The 20,953-nt window shown below is 46.2% G+C and overlaps 1 protein-coding gene across 2 annotated transcripts in view; it reads left to right on the top strand.

Moving 5' to 3' along the window:
- Positions 1-3,000: 3,000 nt before the first annotated feature.
- EBF2 (EBF transcription factor 2) overlaps positions 3,001-20,953 on the top strand; it is a 227,469-nt gene continuing 209,516 nt past the window's right edge. Inside the window, exons 1-6 of one of the 2 annotated variants that reach the window (XM_060178849.1) lie at positions 3,001-3,215; positions 5,425-5,581; positions 6,570-6,633; positions 6,890-6,945; positions 7,336-7,409; positions 15,960-16,028. In XM_060178849.1, coding sequence (XP_060034832.1) covers positions 3,085-3,215; positions 5,425-5,581; positions 6,570-6,633; positions 6,890-6,945; positions 7,336-7,409; positions 15,960-16,028 — 551 coding nt within the window. In that variant the 5' untranslated portion in view covers positions 3,001-3,084. The remainder of the gene's footprint in view (positions 3,216-5,424; positions 5,582-6,569; positions 6,634-6,889; positions 6,946-7,335; positions 7,410-15,959; positions 16,029-20,953) is intronic. The other variant, XM_007536485.2, reaches the window with a different exon arrangement.

Raw genomic sequence — 20,953 nt, forward strand, 5'->3', positions numbered from 1 at the left:
GGGGTCATGCACAGGCGTCTGGTTTGGGGCGGGGGTTGGCAACTAAGAGCCAGGAGAAAGGGCTGATTCATTCTCTTCCTGGGGAGCATCATTTGGGTGGCAGCTGTTTCTGGCGAGGAGAACCGGCACTCTCGACCTTCCGCTACTGCCCTTTCACCCCAGCTGACTGCGGCCCGAAGGCAGAAGCGCCGTTAGCCAGGCCAGAGCTCGCTCCTCTATTGTACAGCGTCCAGACCGGGCAGATACTGACCCCTAGGCTGGGGGTGGGGTTCGTTTCATCAAGCTGCCTTCGGCGGGCGATTCCAAGCTCTCCACCAGGGATCCACCAACCCTGGACGCGCAGGGGCGCGGACGGCAGACCAGGACGCGGGTGGTTGCTTACTGGAGGTGAGAAGTCTACCAAAAAGAGCAGGCCGGGGTAGAAGATTCCAGGCGCTTAATTTTTCAGGTGTTAAAATAAGCCATGAAACCTGCAGATGATAGAGAATTACCGAATTGAAATAAGCTAGTTTCCATTTCACCCTCACAGATTCCACCTCTACGGTTCCTTCCCACCCACCTCTCTCCTGGCATTTTTGCAACTGCGCGTTTCTATTTTCAGATGCCTATTCGTTCACGGTTCCCCTCGCCCCTCTTGCCCAAAGGGGAGGTACCCAGCCAGAGGTCGGAGGTCAGGTCGCCTCGGTCAACACACTCCCTGAGGCTGGGGTTCACCTTCTCCGCTTCTCTGAGTCCCCCAATTCACGACACTCATCCCCGGGACCCCGATTTTGTCCACACATCCTCTCTCCAGCCGACTGGCCCTAATCAGTTTTCAAGTCCAGCGTAGCGGTGGAAACCAGCCCTAATTTTGGGGTTGCAATTTGTCCCCCACCCCATCCACACCGCTCCCTCCTGCCACCCATCCACAGAGAGAGGGGGCGCAGACCCGTGCCCTTCCAGAAAGGCGCGTTTGGCAAAGTGTGAGCGCCTGGCCCTCCAGGATCCGGAGTTGCAAGGCGCTGTGTCCTCTAGCGGCAAAGGCTCGCAGTTGATTCGCCAGCGATCACCTTACACCTAAGGGGTCTGATCTCTGAGTTGGGAGTCCCCCAGTGTTGGAGGAGAGGCTCCCGAATATAATCCAAGCTTACACCCAGGCACTCTGCGTAATGAGGCCGGGAGGCTCTGGCCCTGCGGCCTGGGCTGCAGAACAGCTGATCTGCGCCTCCACGGCAGATGGTCTTTGAGCACAGATTTGCATTCATTGTCTTCAAATCTGTTTTCGCGCGGGTGTTCTAGATTTCAGCAGCCCGATCTTATGTATAGACCAGAATACAAAGGGAGAAGCCAGAAAATAACATCCAGCCCGGAGGACTTTTTTAAAAATAGGCACCGTGAGCTGCCGGGCGTAGTTTAAAAGGCATCTAGGTTTTCAGCTGTTTGGCTGCGACCGGTCCGCAGCCAGCGTAGCGGCCCCGCGCACCCCGGGCAAACTTTCCCTGGATCCCCGCTGCCCACCTTCCGGCGGCTCCGGGAAACCTGGGGTGAGTGGGGGAGTCCGGGGACACCTCCGGGCAGTGCTAGCACCCAGCCTGCCACGATCTGTCAGCAATCTCTCATGTGCACGGGTGCGACTCCGGCCCGCGTCCGCCGCGGGGTTATTTTCCTTAGCTCCTGGACCATCCCCCTGTCCCCTGACACACTATTTATTTGATCAGCACTTGAGCCGCGCTCGCCGCCCTCCCTGTCTTCATTCATAGGTCTTCCTCTCTACCACTCGCACGCCGCACACAACATCCGAGTGTCGCCGCTGTGACTCCAGGAGACCCGGGAGGAGGTGTCCGGGGACCTGGCTGGCTCCGGGGCACGTTTGCTCCAAACAGAAGCACACGTGATCACAGCCCTCAAGTGTGCACACGCACACACACGCACACACACCCGGCCGGGGGAACGGAGGGAGAGCTCCTCCCGGCAGGCTGCACGGATCCTCATCCAGAAGCTAGGATCCGCGGAGCCTTCTCCGCAGCCGGACTGAGCCGGCGCCTCCCAGCCAGCAGGGCCTAGCCCTCGCGCCCCAGCGCGGCCTTTGGAGGGACTAGGTCACGCACGCGGGGCTCAGGCGGGGGCTCAGCGCCCGCACTCCCCACTCGCCTTTCACCTCCCAACTCGCAGCTACGTTGAGCCCGGCGCTCGCCGCCCCAGCACGTCGGCCCGGCCAGCCCGGCGCCCGCCAATTGCAAGCGCGCATGCAAATGAGGCTCCTTATCGGGCCGCAGCCCCGCCTCCCGCGACTCCCGCGGTAGTAACCCATTCATGGGGCCCGCGCACCGCTGCAGCCCGGCTCTGCTGCGCTCGCTGCTGCCACCGCCTCCTCTCGGCTCCGGGTCTTCCCCTTCCTATTACAACTGATCCTGTTGGGGATTTTTTCCCCCCTCTAAATTGGAGCAGTGGGGAGGAGCTGGGAGGGGAGGGGGGACCTGGAGGAAGTGGAGAGATTAGGCAGCCATCAATCTCCTCCCGTTTCTCCCAGAACAGGTGATGCTTCTAAATTGTGTGCACTTTCTGGAGGCTGCGCTGGCCCTGGAAGGATGCGAGCGACCTAGGGCGGAGGGCCTGAGGCGGCGGAGCTGAGTCTGCGGAGGATCCAGCCCCAACTTCCCACCAGCCAGTACCTCGGAGTTAATGCACCGGACCGTTCATTTCTCTCTCCTTTTCTAAGAGAAGCGCAAACTTCGGCACTTGATCCCTTCCCTTGGATTGTTCTGGCGACAGTTTGGCGACAGCGTTGGGGACAGTCAGGACTGTTGTGAACTCTCGTTTTCCGAGCCACCGTAGATCAGCCTTTTTCTTTCTTTCTTTCTTTCTTTCTTTCTTTCTTTCTTTCTTTCTTTCTTCCTTCCTTCCTTTCTTTCTTTCTTCCTTCCTTTCTTTCTTCCTTCCTTCTTTTCTTTCTCTCCTCCTCCTTCTTCTCCTTCCTCCTCTTCCTCCTCCTTCTCCTTCTTCTCCTCCTCCTCCTTCTCTTTCTCCTTCTCCTTCTCCTTCTCCTTCTTCTTCTTCTTCTTCTTCTTCTTCTTCTTCTCCTCCTCCTTTTTTTTTTTTTTTTAAATGTTTGGGATTCAAGAGACTTTAGGAAGAGGACCCACTCTGAAAGAGAAGTCGCTCGGCGCCGAGATGGATTCGGTCAGGTCCTGGGTCCGCAATGTCGGCGTGGTGGACGCCAATGTCGCGGCGCAGAGGTAAAGCCCGCAGTCTCTCTCCCTCTTACTGTCTTCGTGTGTCTCCCCCTCCCACCTCCGCGCCCCCCATCTGTCGCCCAGGCCTTGAGCGCTGGAGTTTGCCCTCGGGCAGGCGGTCTGGGAACCACTTACCCGACTGGAGTTCCTTAAGCCTGGCTGGTCTGGGTTTCTTCCTCCTGGAAAACTCTCCAGGAGGGAAATCTCCGGATGGCAGCCTCCAGCGCCCCGCAGCTCAGCCCCTCGTGGGGTCAGGCAGGCCGGGGTCTGAGCCGAGTGTGAAGCCTAAGCCCGCAGCTGTGGCCAGGGGAGCAGAGCTCGCCACCCCCTCAACTCCCGGCTTCACAGCGCAGCTTGCGGGCGCCGCTCCTATCGCATCCTGCGGGGAGATTCAGGGAGCCCGGAGGCCGTGGCGGCTGCGGGGAAGGCGGAGCGGCCCGAGCGCGGGACAGTGGCTACAGGCCGGCTGGAGAGCTGGGGAACAGAGGTAGAACCGCGGGGCAGAAGCACAGGTCAGGGAAGAAAAGAAACTAAAGGGAAAAGAGGAAAGAACTGCAGAAGAGGACCGACGAGTCGTTGAGAGGAGGGAACCCCCATTCTTAGTTTTAGCGGGTCCCTGAAGTTGGCTTGCTAAGAGTTAGGGGGCTTGCGGGGGCTAGCCCAGCGAGGCATTCCGAGCCCCTTCCCGCACCGCCACTGCGGATCGGAGATGTGTGGTCTCCGTGGCCTTGTCCGCGGCAGGCGACACTGCGCTCCCAAGAGTCCACAAACTCCTCTACCCCACCCGCTCCGCTGGCCGCCCTCCTCGAAATCCAGCAGCGCAAGGAGAACCGACTTCTTCCTAGCAAGCCCTGGCCTCCGGGTGTCCCGGGTGGTGCGAACCCGCAGCTACTTTGGGAAAGAGGAAGCGAGAGCCCCAGGGCCCCGGGCAGCGGCCGCCCGCGCAAGCCGGCATGCACAGACCTGACCGCACAGCCCTGGTGGCGGCTGGTAGCTGCCGCCCGGGGACTCGCAAGGATCCCGGCCGCAGGAAATCGGGCCGCCTCGCCAGGCTGTCTCCGCTGCGGGAGCCGGTTCTCAGCCTAGCTCCACCAGATACCTCCCCACGTTGTTCTCAGTCCCCGGGATCAAGTAATGATTAAACGTGGAACTGACAGCCGCTATGGGGTGGTGGTGGGGGTAATACCCCAGATTTAATGCTCTTCATGGAAGTCAAAGTGCTCCGGGCTCTGGGCTTGATACTGGGAGAGTATCTGGCCCAGGGGTCTCCCGTTACTTGTGACCAGGCGACCAAGGTATTCCCAGACATGGGAGGTGTGTGCACGAACTTGCTTTGCTCCTGACCCTGGGGCCCCCTATGTGGGTTCAGTGATCTGCGGGTTTGGTTGGCATCTCCCTTGGTCCTAGGTGGTGTCTTTTCTTTATTTTTAAATTTTTTTTGTTTGGGTGTCTGTCTTTTAACACTTGGGCTTCTTGGAGCTCAGCGATTCTTGGGGTGAGGCTTCCTTAGTATCACAACATCTCTACAACCCTCCATACCCAGCAGCATTGGCCGTGGGAATCCCACTCTATCACTGTACAGTTTTTCGGAAAAGCGAGGGAAGGGGGAGTGAGTCCTCTCCTTGTAGGACGAAAACTTGGCCACTGGGTTCTCATTCTCCTCTCCATGCCAGCATGGGGGCTTAACGGACAGTACTGCCAGAACAGGTCACTCCATGAAAATGAAGGGGAAGAGGTGACTTCCTCAAGAGCATCTATCAATAGATGCTTATTTAAACCCATGTCCTGGTTGAGATAAAGAGCCAGTAGGCTGTGTCACCCTCTGAGAGAGCACATTGGGGTAGCTGGGCAGGACAAGTTTTTTTGGGGGGGCAGGCATACTGGGCTACAGGTCTCCAGCTGGGACCCTTGAGTATCCAGTGAAGTGTTAGGTGCTGGGAGACACCAAGGCTGCACCAGGATTTGTGACAGCTGCTGGGCCACTCATCTTGCCACTTGAACACCTTGGTGGCCACTCCTCCTCTAAGGAGTCCCCACTTCTCAACAGGAATAGACAAAGTTCTGGTGTGTGTGTGGGGTGGGGGGGGGAAGGGGCATCCAGGGCTCTGGGTGCAGACTCTTGCCCCTTGGCAGTACTGACTGCCTGCATTGGTAACACTTGCTTTTCTCTCCTTCCCCGCATCCTGCATCCCTCTTGTCTGTTCCTGAGCAGTGGAGTTGCTCTATCTCGGGCCCACTTTGAGAAGCAGCCTCCTTCCAACTTGAGGAAATCCAACTTCTTTCACTTCGTGCTGGCTCTCTATGACCGGCAGGGCCAGCCAGTGGAGATTGAGCGCACCGCCTTCGTAGACTTTGTGGAGAATGACAAAGTAAGCCTACCCCTTCCCAACTCCTACCTCTCTGTACAGCCTAGTAACTCACTCCTTTTGATGTACTAAAGACTTTAGCTGTCACACATGGCATTTACTCTGTCCACATCATCAGAGATGATAGATGGAGACTTCTTACCCAGCCTCTAAATCAGTCAATCCCCCCCCCCCCTTCAGTGCCCGCTCTGGTTCCCACTCTCTGCAACCTTAAGGATCAGAGCCCTTTTGACTACAAGTTTAGTTTTAAAGTACACGGAGTGCTGCCATTGTCCTTCTGCAAGTTGTTTTGTTATTGTTTTTTGCACCTGTGGGATTAAATAAGCACCAAGTAGAAGTCCTAGTTTTTGGATGGAGCCTTCTCTCCCTAACTCAGGTTTGGGCAGTGGATTAGATTTCAAATGTACCACCAGAGGAGAGCGCCGTGTCCATTCTGAACTTCTGTTGCCTCAACCCTGCAAAGCCAGTGTTAGAGCTAGGCTTGCTTTCTTCTTCCTTTTAGTGTCTGGGTCTGGGTCCCTGAGCCAGTGGCGCCAAGGAGGTTTTGTGCCTGGTGGATTAGACCTAGATGATATCCACCCAAATGTTAGTCCCTTTCACCTTTTACAAGAAAAGAAGCTTTGGGGTTTTCTAAGGACACTCAGAGCCACTGATGATTCTGGTGCGGCACATGTTAAGACACTCATATGTGTGTGTGTGTGTGTGTGTGTGTGTGTGTGTGTGTGTGGCAGGGGGGGCACAACATCTGTCTAGTTGTTAGACTGGAAGGGCACACACCTGCAGATATTTTAAAGCTGGAAGACAGAGGATTGGAGAGGGTCAAGTGTCAGCACCCTGACAAGTTTTGGAGGTCTGTGGTTGGCTGATTCTCCTGTTCTTTGACCTCAAGATGGGCAGGGGGTTCTTCTAAGTTGCTTGGAGTGGAAGCCGCTTCTCTTCATTGGGGTGGGGGCTGAAAGCAGGGACTCAGATACTGCCCCTTGCTTTGTAGGAACAAGGTAATGAGAAGACCAACAACGGCACCCACTACAAGTTACAGCTTCTTTACAGCAACGGTGAGTGCGCCCACCCAGGGCGACTGTCACCTGCTGTCCTACTGGTGACCTTCAAGCCTGGGGGAGCACTGTGGGCCTTAGGGGGTAGCTCTGTCCTGGCACGGAAGGGAAGTGAGTTGGCTGCAGGGTGGCCCTTAGGGTGGCTTAGGCTGCATGTGTTCCACTGTCTAGTGCTGCTGCTTGCAGTTGGTCTGGGTTGGTCATGTGAAACTGGGGCCCCCTGACCTTGACTTGTGCCTACCACTGTCCCCCGCAGGCGTCCGCACAGAGCAGGACCTGTATGTCCGCCTCATCGACTCAGTCACCAAGCAGGTGAGTCCACGGGGCACTGGCTCAGACTCCCAAGTGTGGAAAGAGAGACCCTCTTTCTCCTACCTCAACCTGTCCTTGCCCTCCAACCTTCCACCATCCTGGTCAGACTTTCCCCACCTTGTCTGCTTCTCATTGTTCTGATTATGGGGGTGGGGGTGGGGTTCTGGGGTAGAAATGTTAGCCATGGTGTGAAAAGATGATACAATTATTGGAATAATAAGCAGCCCCCCAAATATCCCCTTTTTGGAAAAACTGCCCCACAAGGTACATCTCTGATATTTCGCTGGAGCTTTAGCAAGCTGCAGGCTCAGAGAGGGGAAAAAAAGATTTTGTGTTTGCTTCAAAGTCCACTTTTCTTTTCCTCCTTCCCTGCCCCTCTTCTGCTGGCAGCCCATAGCTTATGAAGGACAAAACAAGAATCCAGAGATGTGCCGAGTTCTGCTGACACACGAGGTGATGTGCAGGTGAGCTGCCTGTGTTCTGCGGCCGGGTTGCTGGCAGGGCGAGGGAGCTGGTGTCCCACCTGCCAGTGCTTGTTTCTCCCTTAAGTTCAACACAACTGGGAGCAGGAGGAATGGGTCCCTGGAGCCTTTCAGCCAGGACTCAGAGGTATCCCAGAACCACTCAGGAGTCCGCTGCCCTGGAATCTCAGAAGTTTCTTTCTCCTGGTGCAAAGTTCTGGCTCAGCGGGGGGTGGGGGTTGAAGAGAGAAGCTGCACAATGCGGGGTGGGGTGGTGGTGGTGTCGATTTTGGGGTCTGGAACTCTCTGCCCCCAGGTCTCCACTGCTGGGTCCAACCTGGACAGCCCGAGATGGACTTTCAGGCGGGACCACTTGTGGAGTTAGCAAAGCTCTAGAATGACCCTCAGTCTGGCTAGAGAGCGGAATCAGTGGTCTCCCTTCTGCATCCCAAAGCTGGGGCACCCAGCGCTGGCTTTTCATATGACACCAAGGAGCTCCCAGGGCTGGAAAGAGCATTCTAGTTTGCCACTGGCCATGGTGGAGTGAGGACTTCTCGCAGAGAGATTTTTTTTTTTTTTGGTAGGGGGCGGGGAGGGGAGGAGGTGTTGGAGCAACAGTTAGATTCTGAGGTCTAATTTTGAGAGATGCAATCTTCTTGAATTTTGGCACTTTCCCCTCACTTTCTTCTCAAAAGCCTATGCATTCTATGTTGAGTTCTTCTGCCTGACTAGAAGAAAAAAGTTTTTTGGGGGGAGCATGTGGAGTTCCAGGAAATTCGTTTGCATACTCATTCAGCAAATGTTGAGTTTTGGGGGTGCTGGGGTGGGACTTGCAGATCCCCTAAGAGTAAGAAAGGGCATAAAAAATAAATAATGGGAAATGGTGGTTATTTTACTATAAAATTTGAGGTGTTTCCCCGTACGTATTTTCCTTTCTCCAATAGTCTCTGGTTGGAGCAACAGCTCAGTTCTTCCTCTCTCTGCAGGGGTGATCCCTGTAGAGTTTTGGATCATTGTTTGATTTAGTTAGAACTGTTTTATAGGCAGCTCCTGGCAGCCTGTCTTTTTCCCCAACGCAGTCAGGAAAAAACCATAACAATCAGACATGTTTGTTTTGGTTTTGATCAAGTATCAGAAAAACAAACTTTGTCAAATGCAGAGTTCAGTTCTGTTAGTGGTCTCCAGTAAAGCCATTCTTACACAAGTAGGTGGCTTGGTGATGGCGTATTCAGATAACAGTGCCTTCATCTCAGGGCTCTTCGTTACATAGCTGCTTGGAAAGAAAATAGAAGTCTGAGATGAATTTACTTTGTAATACCTGGTTTTGAGTAGTCAGAACACTTTGACTTGGTTGACTAACTGAAGGGCAGTTTTCCTTTTTAAAAAGTTCCTCTTATGCTATAGCTATAGTCTTGTCAATATTTCCATTTTATAAATAAAAATTTAAAGAAGTTTCTATAGTACTAAACATCATTGTTTGGAGAGATTATCCTCTTTAAAAAAAAAAAAGAAAAGAACCCCCCAAATGGCCCATTGTCTCTCGAATTATACCTTTCACTTTAAATAATACTCACAGGCCCCTTCCAGCTATAGTTAAAGCTGACATTTTTATTTTTAAGCCCAATCAAATCCTCCTCATTTTATGCTGTTTAAGTAGCAGCATCAATTTTTAAAGCCTCTAGTTTAGTCTGCATTAGTAACACAATATAAAAATTTAATGTACTGTAACTTCTCTGTGTTTGAGACCTGGGAAGATAGTTTAGTATATTCTTCCCAAACAAAAATTTAAAACAAATATTAATTATGGGTAAATAAATAATTATCCACTGGGTGGAGTGTGTGTGTGTGTGTGTGTGTGTGTGTGTATGTGTGTGTTCAGGGAGATGAGCTAGGGTATGGCAAATACTCATTGCTCCTAAAAGGAAGGTCTTATTCAATCTGTCAGTCAGAACTGACTGATACTCTAGTAAAAGGGAGTAAATTTCTTTGCCCTGGTTTTCAAAGCCAATCAGTGACTGAGGGTTGCATCAAATGCTCTGTTTATCAGTGGCTATTATACAGGCAGTAAGTCCTTAGTTTGATTTGCCTGATGTTCTTGGGCATACCATACCTGAGAAATTCTCTGAGTGGTTTCATGTTCTGTCATCTTTAGTAGAAGATCATAAAGAGGTGGCTAGCTGTGGGGGTGGGAGTGGGGGCAAAATAAACCTCTTCAGGAACAACTTTTTCTCCATTTCCCCAACTGTCCCTACTTCCTTCATTCTTGCTTTAGTTCATTTTGCCAATTATTAGCAAGGAGAAATCTAGTTGTTATGTCGCCGCCAGCCACCCCGTGCCCTCAATGCTCAGAGGGTTAAAAGATATTATAATTTGAACAGAAGTCGTCTCAAGGCCTACAGCTGGCTAATAACAGAGTTGTATTGAGCGCGAGCAAACCCCACAGCTGTGACTTTTCGCCACAAGGCGCAGGCTAGACAGGGCCCTAATCAGATGGACCAGCCGGGCAGTGGGGCCAGTGTCTTTATCGGCCAGATGGTGTGAATTTAGACACTTTTGTTATGCAATCGCAGGGAGGAGTTGGGGAGAAGAAAACAAAACAAAAGCCACCATGCTGTGCGCTTATTTGAGTTTGAAATTAGAGACAGATTTTTGAAAGTTGAGGGTTGAATTTTAAAAAACGACATTGGAGCGGAAAGGGCATCTCACTTGTCTTGGGCAAGAGTTTGGCTGCCTGGACACCCTGGTTCACTGGCTGTGTTTTTATTTTTATCTTTCACTCCCCCCCCTTCTCTAGTCATTGCTTATACCTCTTCTTTCTTCCTTCCTGAGAAAAAAGAAAATGCAGGCAAGATTTAAGAGTGGGATAAAATGTCTTATATTCTCCCCCCAACTCCAAATTGTTTTATTTCTATTCCCCCACCCCTTTTCAAAGACTTCATGGGGGTGATGGGGAGGACAAAGGGTCCAGTAGGCAAATTGAGAGTATTTCACATAAAAAGGTTCTCCAGATAAAGTGCTAGAATAAAATAAGCCAAACCAACCCACATAGGAACAGAGGAAGAACTTTTATTTTCATTCATTAGAGAGAAAGAAAAAAAGGTACTTCTGAGACTCTTTTTGGTAGTTAAGAACATAATCTTAACCTAGTGCCAAGTTTAGTTTCCTTTTATCTTTGCTTGTTTTTTCTCTCTCCTTTTCCTATCTTGTGGGTATGTTTAGCTAAAATGAAAAACACTAATCTGGAACTTGATGCTTGGAGATTAGCTCTTTGGCAAATAACCCTAGAAAGCCTTTTTAACTAGAAGTAGTTGAACCTGAAGTTGTTCACTCAGGCTTTGTCTATGAGGACAGGGAATGGAGATTTAAGTTTGTTATCTGAGTAATTCAAGGGCTCAGCTCCTTTTAGACAACTGAGCACATACTTGACTCCAGAGTGATTGTTTGGGAAGGTAGGTTCAAGAGTATCTTCCACTCTGTGTCCTTTTGCTCCTTTTTACATTTCTGGCATAAGCACTGAATGCTCTTTAAGAAATTAAATAAATTGGGCTGTTGAAAAAGTCATGATGTATTTTTCTTTTTTTATTATTTATTTTCCCTTTTGTTGCCCTTGTTGCTTTATTGTTGTTGTTGTTGGATAGGACAGAGAGAAATGGAGAGAGGAGGGGAAGACAGAGAGGGGTAGAGAAAGATAGACACCTGCAGACCTGTTTTACTGCCTGTGAAGTGACTCACCTGAAGTGGGGATCCAGGGCTCGAACCGAGATCCTTTCGCCGGTCCTTGCGGTTCACACCACGTGTGCTTAACCCGCTGCTCTACTGCAGACTTCCATGAGATATTTTTCTAAGAAGAAATGCACCATGGCTTTTCTGGTAACCCAGTGGAATAACTAGGGTATCTTAATGCAATCTTTTTAAAAATAGAGCTTGCTTAGACTAAGAGATATAGAGAAATTTTAAGGGTTTTAATGGGGGTATCCATGGCTAAGGGCTATTATTTTTTACACCTTTTATACCATTACAGTTCATCAGTCAAGTGAGTGTTTTCTATGCTGAATATTAATATGAGATAGTGTACTTAAATATGTTACTGTTGGAAAGTAGCAGCTTGGGGCCTAATGTGTTTCTGCATTTTTCTTTGAATATAACCTCTTCCTCTGAGCCGATTCCCCACATTGCGTTGCACTGGCACCAAGCTTACATTTTTATCTGTTTTTGTTTTTTTCTTTCCCCTCCAGGGAAAATCCCCGTGGAAAGCAGCTGAATTTGGCTAAGCAATTTTGCAAACTTACTCTCTTTAGAATCATTCTTGCTCACACTAAACAGACTGGCACATTCCAACAGCATGTGCTCTTGTAATTAAATTGTGCCCAGCATCACACACATATTTGGGGTTAGGCTGACATGCTGGCAATGTCTAGTCTAGATTGGAGGTCTTTAGGTAACTAGCTTGTTTGTATGGGGCTTTTGAAATGTGTTGCTAAGGAATAAAAAAGGTTGTTTGAATTGCACAGGTATTCTGCTGACATTGGCTGCAGAAATCAGAGAGGTAGGAGATGTCGAAAAGGTAGGGATGGGGAGTGGGGCAGAGAGACTTTGGGAGTAAGGAAGTAGCTGTCCAACATTTTTATTGGTGTTAATCTTGAGATGAATTAAAAATGTAAAAGTTAAGACCTAATATAATTTCAAAGGCAAAACATTATTTCAGAAAGTCCCAGTGGCTACCTCTGGTATTCAGTAAAGTTAAAACCTTTTTTTCTTTTGATTCTTACTTATTTGACTACACTTAACTGGTTATATTTTATAAATCCTCTCTGTGCATGTTTGGTGAAACATCTTTGGCATCTTTCAGGTATGTTTTACTTTTTGGGAATGATAGAATTCACTGAATTGTTTATCCATAATTGCATGAGAAAGACAGACTTTAATGCTTTTCAAAATATTTGTTTGTTATTCTGTAGAAGATCAGAGAGGGCAAATTGGATGCTGAGAACCACAAGGCAAAGCTAGGACTGGTCTCTGGGTCCTTGCAGTAATGTGGCTTTCCCCTTTTTTCTTATTCTGCTTCTACTTTCAAAGGGTGCTGAGGGAATCTCACAGCTTTGTGGGTTTTCTTTATTAAACCTAGAAGGGTCTCTAGGGATAATCTAGCTCAATGTTTTAATGTTATGTGTAAGGGAGTTGCAAAGCTCAGGAGGGTTAAAGATATTTGACTAAGTTCAGATGACTAAGTTCATGTATGTGGTTAATAACAGTTGGTTGGGTTAAATGTTCGACTTCTGGTCCCCGCTTCAGTAATCTTGCTATTGAGTCATACAAATTACTCTAAAAAATATTTATTGGGAATTGGGCGGTAGTGCAGCGGGTTAAACCCACATGGCACAAAGCGCGAAGACCGGTATAAGGATCCTGGTTCCAGCCCCTCTCCCCTGCTCCCCACCTGCAGGGGAGTCACTTCACAGGCGGTAAAGCAGGTCTGCAGATGTCTATCTTTCTCTCCCCCTCTCTGTCTCCCCCTCCTCTCGATTTCTCGATGTTGTTGGATGTCCTATCCAACAACAATGACATCAATAATAACTACAACTAAAACAACAAGGGCAACAAAAGGGAATAAATAAATAAATATTTGAAAAAAGTTTATTACTGGCTAGAGACAGAGAACTTGAGAAGGAAGGGGAAAATCAAGAGAGGAAAAAAAGTAGAGGGACACCTGTAGCCCTGCTTCACCACTCATGAAGATTTCCCCCTGCAGGTGAGGACCAGGGGCTTGAACTGTAAATGTGAGCATATACCAAGGGCACCACCACAAGACCCCCACACATTACTCTTCAAGCTACAGGAAAGCTGTCATGGGAAGGGTAGTACTTAATATAGTTTATGTAGTTTGATTATTATTAACACATGACATATATTCTTCAACTGGTGTGCATGGTGATATTTTTTTCTTTTTAATGTATCTTTATTAATTTGTTGGATAGAGTCCACCAGAAATTGAGAGTGTAGGTGGAGATAGAGAGGGAGAGTGAAAGAGAGACACCTGCAGCACTGCTTCACCACTTGCAAAGCTTTCCTTCTGCAGGTGGTGAGCAGGGGCTTGAACCTAGGTCCTTGCATACTGTAACATGTGCACTCAACTAGGTGCGCCACCACCTGCCCCCAGTAATATTTTTTTCTATAGGCCATGTCAAAGTTGCTTCTTTAGTCAATTAGAGTTGATGATGATGGATCATGAACTTGAAATGAGCTGAGAAGTCTTCATAAGTGTTTAGTTCTGATAAGCAGCAAGCAGACAACAGGGAGGTGGCTACCAGTATTTCCTTTGCCCCCAAACTTTCTTTGCCTTTTTCACATTGGTCTAAGTCTTTGAAACAGATATCTTTGAACTGGATTGTACTTTTTCATTCATGCATTTTTCTTACATATATACTTGCTTTTTTGGACGTATGATTAAAAATATTTATTTACTTGATAAGAGAAATTGAAGGAGGAGGGGAGACAGAGGAAGAGAATGAGAGAGATAGAGAAACAGACAGACAGCTGCAGCATTACTTCACAACTTGTGAAGCTTCCCTCCTGCTTGTGGGGACTGGGGGCTTGAACCCAGTGATATATAGTTGTTTTTTTTTTTTTTGCCTCCAAGGTTATTGCTGAAGTTCAGTGCCTGCACTACAAATCCACTGCTCCTGGCGACCATCTTTCCCCCCCATTGTTATTGTTGTTGCTGCTATTGTTGTTGTTGGATAGGACAGAGGGAAATTGAGAAAGGAGAGGAAGGCAGAGTGTGGCAGAGAAAGACAGACAACTGCAGACCTGGTTCACCGCTTGTGAAGTGCTCCCCCTGCAGGTGGGGAGCTGGGTACTCCAACTTGGATCATTGCCCACTATGAGCGCTTAAGCCTGTGTGCTACCACCCCCCTTTTCTTTAGTTTATTATTTTTTTAAATGAAATGGACACATATCACTATGCAAGTTCAAGTTGTATAGCATAATACCTTGACTTACATGTATTGTGAAATGATTGGCACAAGAAATTGAGCAAGTAGCTATTATCTCACAAAGATACAAGAATGAAAGAAGAAAGAAACCTTTGTAATGAGAACTCTAAGGATCTACTCTTTAACAATTTCAGAGAGTACCTATATGTATTATGCAGTAGTGTTAGCTGTGGTCATCATGCTGTACATCACCTCTCTAGTAATTATTTACCGTGTAACTGGATGTTTTGTTCCATTCAGTTTTCAGATTGGCCTGTTTTGTTGTGTGCTCAAGACTTTCTGAGGCTCTAGGTCTCCTTTCCCTCCCCCCATCCCCGGCAGGATTCTACAAGTATTTCTTGAGCTACTAGGTACTTTGGGGAACAGAAGTTTCAAGAATATTTCTGTTCCAAATATGATGAAAATTATTATCAGTATCAAAATAATGGCTCCCTGCCTCATTATTGTCCTGTTGTTCAGTATATACCATAGTTCTGCTCTTCCTCCATCTTTAGGAGATGATAGTAATGAATAGGTGGAGAAGTATTTAGAAGTCACTCTACATTTTCTGGAGGAAGATATTATTTAAATAAGGTTTATAGTATTCCAGGCAACTACTTGGGGTTATATTACATATTTTCCTTTCCACTCTTTAAATATTTGAGACACAGAGGTCTAAACTATGTCATAATAAACACATTCAACATGGAGCTGAAATGGCCATATATCTTTTAATTATTTAATTATAAAAACATTTAAAATTATATTTATTTATTGTATATAAACAGCCAGAAATCAAGAGGGAAGGGGAGACAGAGAGGCAGAGAGAAAGAGAGACACTTGCAGCACTGCTTCACCACTCACAAAGCTTTCCTCTGCAGGTAGGGACTGGGGTCTTGAACCCAGCTCCTTGCGCTTTGTAAGATGTGCACCACCACCTGGCCCTTATTTATTTATTTATTTATTTATCATTAGTAATTTAATATTGAATTATAGAATTACAAGATAATAGGGGTACAACTCTTCACTGTTCCCACTACCAGAGTTCTGGACCCCCAATCCCTTCACTGTAAGCTACAGCAGTTTTCTCAAGAGATATGGGTCAATTATTATTTCTACAACTATCTGTGTACATATTTATATATTTGGCCTTTTTTTTTGGAGGGGGGTCCCTCTTCCTTTCCACGTCATACAAACACCTATTACTATATCCAAATGTCCCTCTCCTTTTCCTCTCTCTCCAGTTCCTGGTAGAGTTGGAGTTCAGAGCCTCTTGATGACCTTATCTTAAAGTCCAACCATTTGGGGTTTGAGTTACAATTATGAGTCTTGAGGAAGTTGTGATTTGCTGAGTCTTGTCTAGTTTTATAAGTCACAGAGTGAGAACTTATGAGTATTGTGTTCAAATTTAGTGTTTTTAAACACCGTTATAAATTCTGCTGTTAAGTAGCTCATGGCTAAGAGGAAAGTATTAGGAAAATATTCATTTCTTTTGAAGAGTGATTCTTATGTTGTATTTTCATTCTGTTGTTTGATTTTTAACAAATTTCTTTTACTCTTTTGGTTCCTTCTCAATCTGCAGTCGATGTTGTGAAAAGAAAAGTTGTGGAAATCGAAATGAGACTCCTTCAGATCCAGTCATCATTGACAGGTAGGGGGCAAGTGTTTATTTGAAAAAGAAACAAAACAGAACAAAACAACAGTTTCTGGTTTCTTTCTTTCTTTCTTTTCACCAGAGCAATGCTCAGCTCTGGCTTATGGTGGTACAGGGGATTGAACCTAGGACTTGGGAGCCTCAGGCACAAGTGTCTCTTTGCATAACTACTATTCTGTCTACCCCTGTTCTCTGGTTTCTTTCCTTTATGAATCTCAGCCCTGATTGCTGATCAACTGGGCTTTGTTATATGACTGATTTCACATTCTATTTAAGGTATGAAGTTTGTCCAACATGTATGTTCTTGTTCTGGTTGGTTTTTCTTGGAATATCAGAATCTTCCTTTTTAAACAGAATTTTCCTCTTTAAACCCATGACAGAATTCTTTTTCAGCCTGGTAAGGATGTGTGGATGGTAATTGGTCCTTTTTTTTTTTTTTAAAGATTTTATTTATTTATTTATTTATGAGAAACATAGGAGGAAAGTGAAAGAGCCAGACATCACTCTGGTACATGTGCTGCTGGAGATTGAACTCAGGACCTCATGCTTGAGAGTCTGATGCTTTATCCACTGTATCACGTCCTGGACCACGGGTTGCCCTTTTATCTGATAGGGTAGAGTCTCAATCAGTTTCCTACAAGGGATAGTGTATCCCAAATTAAGTAGCAGTTCCTTTATCATTTTCAGTGATTCTGTTGGGTTTAAAGACTATCAATTTAGACTATGGTTTAGGGGATTATGGCAAACTCTCTATTGCATTGAAGGAGATTCCTTTCTGCCACGGAGGATTGCATTCTGGGTTTCTGTTATATTCTGAGTAGGAGAGATTCTTTGGGACAAGATGCTAATTCACTGAAATGTGATTTAGGTATCCTCAGCTGTCTGTTTTTGTGATTGGAAACAGAACTTACAAACCAACAAAGAAATACCAAATTAACTTCCAGCAATCATGTAATTTTTAAGAAATCCCATATTCCCACCCCTAATTTTTTCTCTTTCGTTAAAAAACGGAATAATTCCCTACTGCTTCTTTCTTTGGGTTTTCATGTTTCCAGCCAGGTCCTGAAATGGATTGGAGAGACCATAGTCTCCAAAGTTGTTATTCCAATATTCCAATGAATTCTCAGTTGGGAGTTTGGAACCTTTGGCATTTTTCCCAGAAAGTCAGCTTGCTTTCTTTGTGGAAAGTATAGCATAGCCCTAAGAATGAGGAGATTGGATTTCTGATCCCATTCTAGCTTCTGACCTTGGCCAAAGCATTCAGCATCTATATTTGATGGTATATTGGTGGGCTGGAGGGGAATGCCTGAGGCTATAACATATCCGTGGTAGCTTTGCAGTATTTTCTGAGATGGTTTTGAAAGCAGATGGTAACCAACTATGAAAAGTTTGATGAATATGTATAGTACATTTATCATCTTAGAGGGTTCAGGTGAAACTTTAAGGAGATACTTGGAATTTTTCTCTTCCTATCTGTTTTTCTTTCCTCTCCTTCCTCTCTCTCTTTCTTCCTCCTCTCTCTGTTTCTTTTTCTGAAAGTGCACAGACACTTAGAGCAAAAGAATTGCAAGAAATCTTTAGGGCCAGCCATCTCCCTGAAACTGGGAATGGTGACATGACTTGCCCAGGTATCACTGGAGAATGCTGACACCAGAATACTGTCTTCATGACACAAAATCACTTTTTTCTCACTGCCACAACTTTCCTTCCCAAACATTCTCTGTCCTAAGTCATGTGAGCTCGATATACTGATTGCATGTGATTCCAACTTCCCAGGATGCTCTTGGGATCTTCTTGGGCTGGGATGGTGGTGGTGGTAGGTTTGAAGTTTATGAGAGCAGTCTAGATGATCTAGTCCTTTCCATCAGTAGGACCGAATTTTTTAACTACTACAGCTCCCCTTTCAAGAAGGTACTCTACCTTCATAATTCTTACATCTTTTCTTGTAATAAACACCCCATAAACCAGCTTTGGATATGTTTGCAGACCTGTAAATTCTAACCTTTACCTTTCATACTAACGACTTTGCCTTTAACAACAACTCTTATGTTATAAAACTGTGTAATTTGTACCCACGGATAAATACTGAATATACATCTGTCTTATTCCTATGAAATACCCACATTACTAGAGCAAAAGAAAACATTTTTCCCCCCTCTATGGAGAATGAAAGATTTTAATCTTCCTTGGTACCTTCCTTATCTGTGCTACAAAGTCTTAAATTCTTTGGAGTAGTAGAAATTGTATCTTGACTGCATACTATGGCGCTTTATGTGACTGTGGCATTTTGATATCTACTATCATGTGCACAATAAAACAGCTCCATGATGTCTTTGCATCACCTGAAATATGTGTTACTTCCGAAATGTTATGCCTTTACACATGGAACTGTACTTACCAAAAGGGTACTGTAAAGTGACCAATACCAGGTTTTAAGAAAGCTCATTATTATAAACAGATGCATTTATTCAGCTTACTCATTGCAGGGCTTTTGTTTGAAAGACTTTTTTCCCTTGCTGAAGCCTTGTCTTATTGCTCCTGAATGTCTTCTGGCCATACTGTTGTCTTTTTACCTTCTTGTGTGGAAGTGAAAAAGAATGGAGTCTGATTTCTGTTGGAGACGGGACAGGTGGTTTGTGTCATTCAAGGGTCTGATCTTGATCTGCTGACGTGGTGACGTTGAGATTCCCTTAGGAGCAAAAGTAGTCTATTTTGGATAAGGGTGCAAAGTAGTCTATTTTGGATTTCCTCTGAATAAATATAGAACTCTCTTCTTTGCCCTTGTTCCTCTAATGCCAACTAATTATCTCCTCCCCCTTCTCACTCAGTCTAACCAGATGCAGTTAATTTACACTGTCTCTCTCTGAGTTTTCTCACACAACAGGCACGTTCTCCTTTGGCTCTAGGGAAACCTGTTTATTCCCTTGAAACTGTACAAGTTTGGAGGAGGGGAAGGACAAACTTTAGGGATGCCTCCCCAACTTTTCACTACCAATGACCCCTTTTCATTTTTCCTTCAGTGACTCCAGGACTTCGCAAAATTTTGTCTGCCAAACTGCAAATATTAAGTAATAATTCAGTTATAATTCTACTTTTATTAATTGAAGTCATATGGCAAGATGGAAAGGGGAAAATAAAGTCACATCCCAGAAGTGCTCTTGGTCTTGTCATTGACCAATCAGAGCTCTTGCTCTGGGTGAGACCATCACGGTTATGGTTACCACACTGACTTAATAAACTTCCAGCTCTAACATGAAACAACTTGACTTTTCATTTAGCCCATGTGACCACATCCTGAGCAGATAATCAATTTCCAATAGGCTTCTTGAAATATGAAAAATAACTTTTACTACCTTGTGGGTCTTTAATTGAAAACTATTGGGTCTTACAATGGGGCACCCCCCACTGGGGACTCAGTTCTCTGTTTCCTAAGAGTTAGCCTCAGACAGGGGCACCCCCCTTCCCCCCACCTAGTGCTAATTACTCCCTGCCTGTAGAAACATAAATTTATTTTCCTTTTGCGAATTCTTGGGCAGACACACCCCTCTCCCAAAAGCCAGGCCAACACACAGCTCAGCAGGACATGCTGCTGAGCTGTGGGCTCCAGCCGGGGCCTTCCTTCTGTGTGCAGATGTGCGTGTGCCAAGAGCCTGAGGAGGGCTTATTAGTTTTCAGTGTAAAATCGAAAGTTCCTATCTGAAAAAAAAAAAAAAATCCTCAGCAAAGCAGAACATAACAAAACACGGGCAGCAGTGGAAACCACCCTTATTGTGGTCTTCAGCCTAAATCTTGTCTATAAAAGACCCACACATGTCAAAGAAAAAAGGCTCAAGCAAGTTGTATCCTGTTGTTTCCGAAGAAGCCTGTCAGGGGCTATGCTCTACTTAGACTTTCTACCCGGAAGCTAGAAATTATTTATTTTATTCAATAGAATTGCTGCTGCTGAGGGTAGTCTGAATGTACTGGGAAAGAGGATTTTAAGGACAGACTCACTAATGTGGGCAAAGGAAGAAAAAAAAAAGAGTTCTTGGTCTCCCTGTTATTATAGCTCCCTAAAAAGTCAGTAGGGATTGGGAGATAGTAAAAGACTTTCATGACTAAAGCTTGGAGGTTCCAGGTTCAAGTTTTTTTTTTTTTAAGATTTTATTTTTTTAATATTTATTTTATTTATTTTCCCTTTTGTTGCCCTTGTTTAACATTGTTGTGGTTATTGATGTCGTCATTGTTGGATAGGACAGAGAGAAATGGAAAGCGGAGGGGAAGACAGAGGGGGAGAGAGAAGACAGACACCTGCAGACCTGCTTCACTGCTTGTGAAGTGACTCCCTTGCAGGTGGGGAGCCGGGGCTCGAACCGGGATACTTATGCTGGTCCTTGTGCTTTGCGCCACGTGCACTTAACCCGCTGTGCCACTGCCCGACTCCCCAGACTCAATTCTTGACACCACCGGAAACCAGAGCTGAGCAGTGCTCTGGGAAAAAAAAAAATTTTTTTTTAAGTCAGATAGGTGGAGAGGGTGCTCTTTCTTTTTGGAGTATTATAGGTTACCCCTGCCCATGTGAATATTGGTAGGGGTATTTAAAATAAAAAAAATTAATTGAAGGGGCAGATTCAATTTACTCTTCACTCATAAAGTATCTCTCTTTGATTTTTGGACACAGATATGCCATGTTTCTGAGCTCTGGTCTCAGGAGAGGGGGCAATTTTTAAATTATTTATTTATTTGTTATTGGATAGAGACAGAGACAAACTGAGAGAGAAGGGGGAGATAGAGAGGAAGAGAGACAGAGAGACACCTGCAGACCTGCTTCACTGCCTGTGAAGTGACTCCTCTGCTGGTGGGGAGCCGGGGTCTTGAACTGGGATCCTAACTGGTCCTGTATTTTGCACCATGTGTGTTTAGCCCACTGCGTTACCGCCTGA

Source organism: Erinaceus europaeus, chromosome 19 (assembly GCF_950295315.1).
Source record: "Erinaceus europaeus chromosome 19, mEriEur2.1, whole genome shotgun sequence".
In the NCBI taxonomy this organism is placed as follows: Eukaryota; Metazoa; Chordata; class Mammalia; order Eulipotyphla; family Erinaceidae; genus Erinaceus; species Erinaceus europaeus.